Below are 6,333 nucleotides of genomic sequence, written 5' to 3'. Positions count from 1 at the left end.
TGGGTGTTTCCTTGGCGGGTGGGTGGAGGGGCTTGGCCTTTCCCCGGGTGGGTGTGAGCTTTCCCCCGGGGTGGGAGTGGGATTTCCTCAGGTGGGTGTGGCCTTGCAAATACTGCTGGGCTTGGCCTCTCCCCGCCTGGGCTGGGCTCCTCTGCTTTGGTGGGTTTTGGCTGTGCTTAACCTTTCTCCTGTAACAGATTGGAAACCTAGAGTTTCTTGCTTGTTGGTGAAATTTGTTGCAGAGGTGATTGGCTAGCTATTACCTGGCTCCCCAGGCTGGTAAAAGAGGATGGGGGCTGAGGTTTCTTCAAAGCCGGCTGCATCCACTATGAAGAAGCCTTTTGGCCTCAGCGGCAAGATGGGCAAGTGGTGCTGCCACTGCTTCCCCTCCTGCAGGGGGAGTGGCAAGAACCACGTAGACTCTAGGGGAGACCACGACGACATCGCCTGTTTGGAGCCAAGGTAACACGTCCGTCGAGAAGATCTGGGCAAGCTCCACAGAGCTGCCTGGTGGGGTAAAGTCCCCAGAGCGGATCAGAGGCGGAATGTGTGGGGATGGGGGTGGGGATTTGCCCTTCTGTGGGATGGGCCAGGGCTGACTCTCTTGCCTCTGCAGGCCCCACAGCACCCTGGATGTGGAAACCTCGGAGAGGTTGGCGCAAAGGCCTCTTTATGAGCAGCAACACAAAAAAATTTTAGCTGATTTCCAATCAATAATAATTTCCTTTACATAACACTTAATAGACTGTTTTAAAGTGGTTTAACTTGCAAGATTAATTCGATGCAGCAGATTATTTTTAATGTACACCTTTAAAACAATGTTATATGCATTATAGAAAGGTGTGTAATGAGAAATAATTCCCGTAATATATCGACTTAGGGCTAAATATTCTTTAGATAAAATCCAATGTGCATTTTATGTCAATGTATCGCTATATAAATATGTTCTTCACTGAGGAATCTTAGAAAGAAACTGAAATGGGAAGATGGTTCATGTCCTTGAATAGGAAGATTCATTTTTTTCAAGATGTGAGTTCTTTATGTATCACCTTTCCCTAAGCCCAAATAAAAATATCAAAGTTTTAACATTTTTAAGTTACACATGATATCTTTAACTATTGTGATAAATTAGTGTTTTGTAACAGAATGGAAAAAGACTTGCCTTTCTAGGTATCAAAATGTACTAATATTTCCACAAATTGTTTACCAGCAACTGAAAAGACATAAATGAATAGAACAGAATAGAAAATCCAGAACTACCCAAGTGTATGTAAGAATTTAGAAGCTGATAATGGTCACATTTCATATTAGTAGAAATGTAGCAGGATGAGCCGCAGACAAAACTCCTCAGACACCAGATTAAAGAAGGAAGAGGGTTTTTATTTGGCCGGGAGCGTCGGCAGACTCATGTCTTAAGAGCCGAGTTCCCTGAAAAAGAAATACTTGGCCTTTTTAAAGGCTTACAACTTTAAGAGGTCCACGTGAAAGGGTAGTGATAAATCGAGCAAGCGTGGGAAACATGACTGGGGGCTACATGCATCAGCTAACAGAACAAAAAGTTTTACAATGCTTTTTTTCATACAGTGTCTGGAATTTACAGATAACACAAGTAGTTCAGGTCAGGGATTGATGTTATTATTACTTTTTTTTAACTCCCAGGGCCGGATGGTGGTGCCAAGGTTGTCTGGCTATTTATCTTACTTTTATTTCTTTCTAACTTTTTGCTTTCTCTTTTTCCTCCTGTCTTGTGAACTAAGCAAGGTAGGAGGAGGCAGCAGGAGTAGTAGTGGTCTCCTTCCTTAGCCCCCACTTTGAGAATGTTCACTAATTAGTGGGAGTTCTCACTTTTATTTTTACTTTATGAGTCTCCTTGTGAGACAGAGCGATAGTGTTTTATGTAATACACTTGTGCTAAAGTTTTCTGATGAACCATGGTAGCTACAAAACTTTTTATCATTTGAAGAAGCAACTGTCATACACAGGGGAGCAGCAAGCAAGTTTCTATTACTAGTAATACACTTACAGTGAGGGTTTTAAATTTTCTTATAGCTGGAAACTATTTTCTAAATAAAGACCTAGGATCAAACCTGTGTTAAACCTGTACAGGCACATGTATCAGCTTTGTCATGTCCTAAGCAGGTTAGTTTTTTTACTGGGTCTTAAAAGCTTTTTCTTAGCGAGTAACACAGTATTTTTTAATAATAAAAGTTTTTGAGAGCCAGATGCTTGAACTTGGGGCGTCTGTTTGGGGAAATAGTTAAAGTAATTTTGAGACATTAACTCTTTTGCTTCTCAAGGCCATTGGTCTCTTCTGTTAGCCTTTTTATAAACATAACATGAAGAAACATCTAGGCTGCCAGCAATGTTTCCAGCCAACTAAGCAAATAGGCTTTTTCTCTTTTTTGCTAAAGGAAGAGGTTCTGGTTTACATGTTTAAAGAATGACTGCAAGACTTGGAATTGTTGCTGGGCTGGACGGGGTCTGGATTTCCTAAGTAATATGTGTACAGTGGGGACACCTTATATAGGTGTTTCTTCTAGCATGGTTATGGGGGTAACAACAACAAAACAATGTACAGCATATTCATATCCAGCAAGGACAAAAGAGGTCCTTACCTGGGAAAAAGGTTGAATACAGCGACAGAACGATAGGAAAACAGTATTACAGGAAAACTATTAGTCTTAAGATTTTAACTACGTTTACTTGCTTGATGAATCCTCAAGCCTCGGCTGTGCATAGTCAGCTGCCGGTGTGTGACTAGAGCAGGGCTTATTGTCTCCTCAAGCTTCAGCCGTGCATAGACTGGTCAGCCTCCGGAGTGACCCGAGCAGGGCTGTCGTCTCTAGCAGCAGCTTGGTCTCGTCTCAGGATCAGCCGGGTTGGATGATCTGTGTCCTGCTGGCTGGTCCACTTGTCCTGAGCTGCCAGTGTTAGCTGACTGTGGTGGACCCAAGACACGACGCCTGTAACTTTAACAGCAGTGGGAGTGGGCAAGGTTACAGTATCGGGCCCATCCTATATAGGTCCTAGAAAAATTAGATTTTACTTTAAACAGAGTCATTAGATTTAAAGGGGTGTCAGGCTTATAGCCATTTTTATTTATTTAATTATGAACACATTGTATGGCTATTTTATGAAGCCTGCATTTGCTTTCTTAAGGTTAATTTCTTTAGTTTCTGGAGGTCACCTTTAATTTGACCTATGATTTGGGGGTGGCCGACCAAACAAAATCTTATAGGGCAAATACCTAGTTTGTTTAGTGGAGGTGCACCTGACTCGGAGGAGGACCATAGGCAAAAACCTGATTTTGTCTTAAATGAGCAAACAATCACTAGCAGGCACTGATAGACTCCAGCATGGGGCAATTCTGTAAAGTCTATAAGCAAGTTTTCACAAGGTATGGCTCTTTTTCCTGTTTAAGTTTCTTATAGGAGGCGTTCTTCTCCCCACCCCGCCCTTTGTAACTAGTGGCTTAGCCTTCAGTGAGAAATTGTAATCCAGATATGGCAGAATCTTGCTGCTTTTAACTTCTGATGTGACCATGGGCTCCTGGGAGCCTAATGAGAAGGTGCCTAGTCTGTCCTAGTCTTTACATTCTTCAGCTCCCGTCAGTCTGATCAGATCAGTATTTGGTTCCTCCAAGGTGCTTGTCTTGTGGCCTTGGTCATTTCCTTTATTGCCTTTTGAACATTTACTTTTCTAGTGTCCTTTCTTTTTGCATCTCGCACATTAATCTCTCTCTAGCCTTGTCCGGCTCTTGAATCCTTGCCTAACTTGACTTCTTTCACATTTACATTCACGTCTACATCCTCTCACATTGCTAATTTTTTCTTTTTTACATTTACTCTTAGTCTTTCTTTTTTCTTTTCCTCTTTTCCAGTTTTGCTCCTTGGTCACAGTTAACATACACCTTGATGGCCACTTTCGTAGACTAGGTGGTATTCATGCCTGCAGCTTCTGCTTGATGTTACCCCTGGGCTTGCCTTAGAAATGAAGTATTCACTAGATACTGATTTTCAGCAGCGTCAGGTTTAAATGGGGTGTAAAGCCAGAATGCTTTATAGAGTCTCTTATGAAACTGACTTAGGCTCTTGTCAGCTCCTTGAAGCATTTCTGAAATCTTTTTTTATATTACTTGCTTTTTTTTAAATTTTATTTTTTTTTTTTATTTTTTATATATACCAACTCTTAGCCTCTGCAGAAGTGCTTCTCAGTACCTCTGCAAATGCTGAAGCTGAGTTGCATTCTCTGGGTCTTTTTTTCCCTTTTTCCTAGAGTTTAACAGGCTCTTTTCTTTATGTAATTTTCCATGCACTTGGAGGGTTAAACAGGCATACCGATAGTCAGTGTAAATGTTTACAGTCTTACCTTCACTGAGTTCTAAGGCCCTGATTAAAGCAATGAGCTCAGCTTAATGACAGTGTCCAGGGTTACCACCACATATTCTACACATCTCTTTCCTTGTGGGTTGATGAAGCTGTTCCTGTCCACGTATAGCTCCTAGTCTACTGATGCCCAAGGCTGGTCCCTTAGGTCAGGTCTGCTAGAGTAAACTTGAGTCCAACACCTCTACACAGTCATGCTCGACAGGGCTCTAGCTGCCGGGAGCAAGGTGGCGGGTTCAGGGTGTTTCCAGTTTAGTAGATCAATGGTTGAAAAGGGCTGATACATGAAAGTCTGTTGCGCCCCCGGATGTGGGCCTGGTCATTATAATAGACAGGTCCTCGCCTCTCCCTGAGAGGCATTTGCATAGCTTGAGCAAGACCAGCTCTGAGACGGCCCACTTGACTATCTTGACTTCCTTCCTTGGCCTCTCGAGGTTCTGATCCTCCCCTTCAAGGTGAGACCTGGGGTGTGTTAGCTCCTGAATCTCATTTCTGAGGGGACTGTTAGCCTTGGTAAAGCCGGATAGGCTGGGACATATGGAGAAAGAATTTATATTATCTCTGGCGGCTCCTGCAAAACTGGCTTTTCTTGGTGTTTGTGAGACTCCTTTTTTTAACTCTGTGTCTGCTGGCGAAGCTGCTCTTACTTTTATTTTTGGCTTTTTTGCAGTAAGCTGTTAAACAGGGCTAAATTTATGCTGGTTTTGTCTATATTATATTTAACCATGAGTCAATATAAAGGAATTTGATATAGGTACACTGGCTCTCCTCCGACCCCTGTCACCACCTTAAATACACGGCCAATTGTTCCTTGTCTATAGTTCCTTCTGTGGGCCATCCAACACCAAAAGAGGGCAGTTCTAATTCACACAGAGATCTTAACCTCTGAGGGGTTAACTTAACTCCATAATCTCCTGCAAAACCTTTCTTAAGGTTCTATAACATGCATTTTAATAGAGTAAGTTTTGATGATTTGATGACTTTCCTTTTTTCTTTTTGAAATTTTCCTTTTGAAATGTTTTAACACAGTTCCTAGCAGAGTAGGCTTACTTTGTGTCTGACCTATTTTTCTCTCGAGACAAAACAACATTCACACTATAAGAAGGAAAGGGTAAAAGGTCACTCACTCGTCTAATTTACACTAAATCAAAATCAAAACTAAAACCAAAGTGTTGTTAAAGGCACACCTGTTCATCAAGCAATTTAAGCCAAGTCAAAATCAGAACCAAAACCAAAGTGCCAATAAAGGTGCGCCTGTTTATCAAGCAATTCAAGTCAAGTCAAAATCAAAACTAAACCAAAGTATCAAGCAATTAATTCAAGTCAAGTCAAAAACAAAAACCAAAGTGCCAGTACAGGCATGCTGTGGGTGATCAGGCCACGCTTCCACTCAAATGGAGTGGGCAAGTTCCAAAGACCAGTCTTACCAAGTTTCAGATGTCTGGACTTAAAGTTCCTTCCCAGTGTTCAGCCACTGCGTTGATCCTCCATAGGGACCTGCTGTGCACTGCTCTGACAAGGCGTTCCACTGGGGCAAATGCCTACCCGGGAGCGCTCTCAGGATCCTTATCACTGAAGCTGGCTGGAGTCCCCCACAGGGATGCTCTACAGGGCAGGCATAAGCTGCCAAAGGGGCTGCCTCGACCATCCATTAATAATCTCGCTTCCCAGGCAGGGAACCAAGAAATGCAGCAGGACGAGCCGCAGACAAAACTCCTTTAAAGTTCATATGGAAACAAAAAAGAGCCCGCATTGCCAAGACAATCCTAAGTCAAAAGAACAAAGCTGGAGGCATCACTCTACCTGACTTCAAACTATACAACAAGGCTACAGTAACCAAAACAGCATGGTACTGGTACCAAAACAGAGATATAGACCCATGGAACAGGACAGAGTCCTCAGAAATAATACCACACATCTACAACCATCTGATCTTTGACAAGCCTGA

General features: G+C 42.5%; 1 protein-coding gene across 1 annotated transcript in view; it reads left to right on the top strand.

Moving 5' to 3' along the window:
- Nucleotides 1-289: 289 nt before the first annotated feature.
- LOC105535266 (POTE ankyrin domain family member A-like) overlaps nt 290-6,333 on the top strand; it is a 60,231-nt gene continuing 54,187 nt past the window's right edge. Inside the window, 2 exon segments of the mRNA XM_011974275.1 lie at nt 290-547; nt 2,579-2,607. Coding sequence (XP_011829665.1) covers nt 290-547; nt 2,579-2,607 — 287 coding nt within the window.

This window comes from Mandrillus leucophaeus, unplaced genomic scaffold (assembly GCF_000951045.1).
Source record: "Mandrillus leucophaeus isolate KB7577 unplaced genomic scaffold, Mleu.le_1.0 Scaffold1437, whole genome shotgun sequence".
NCBI classification, from domain to species: domain Eukaryota; kingdom Metazoa; phylum Chordata; class Mammalia; order Primates; family Cercopithecidae; genus Mandrillus; species Mandrillus leucophaeus.
The sequence above is the reverse complement of the archived record's forward strand: the minus strand, read 5'-3'. Positions and strand labels throughout refer to the sequence as shown.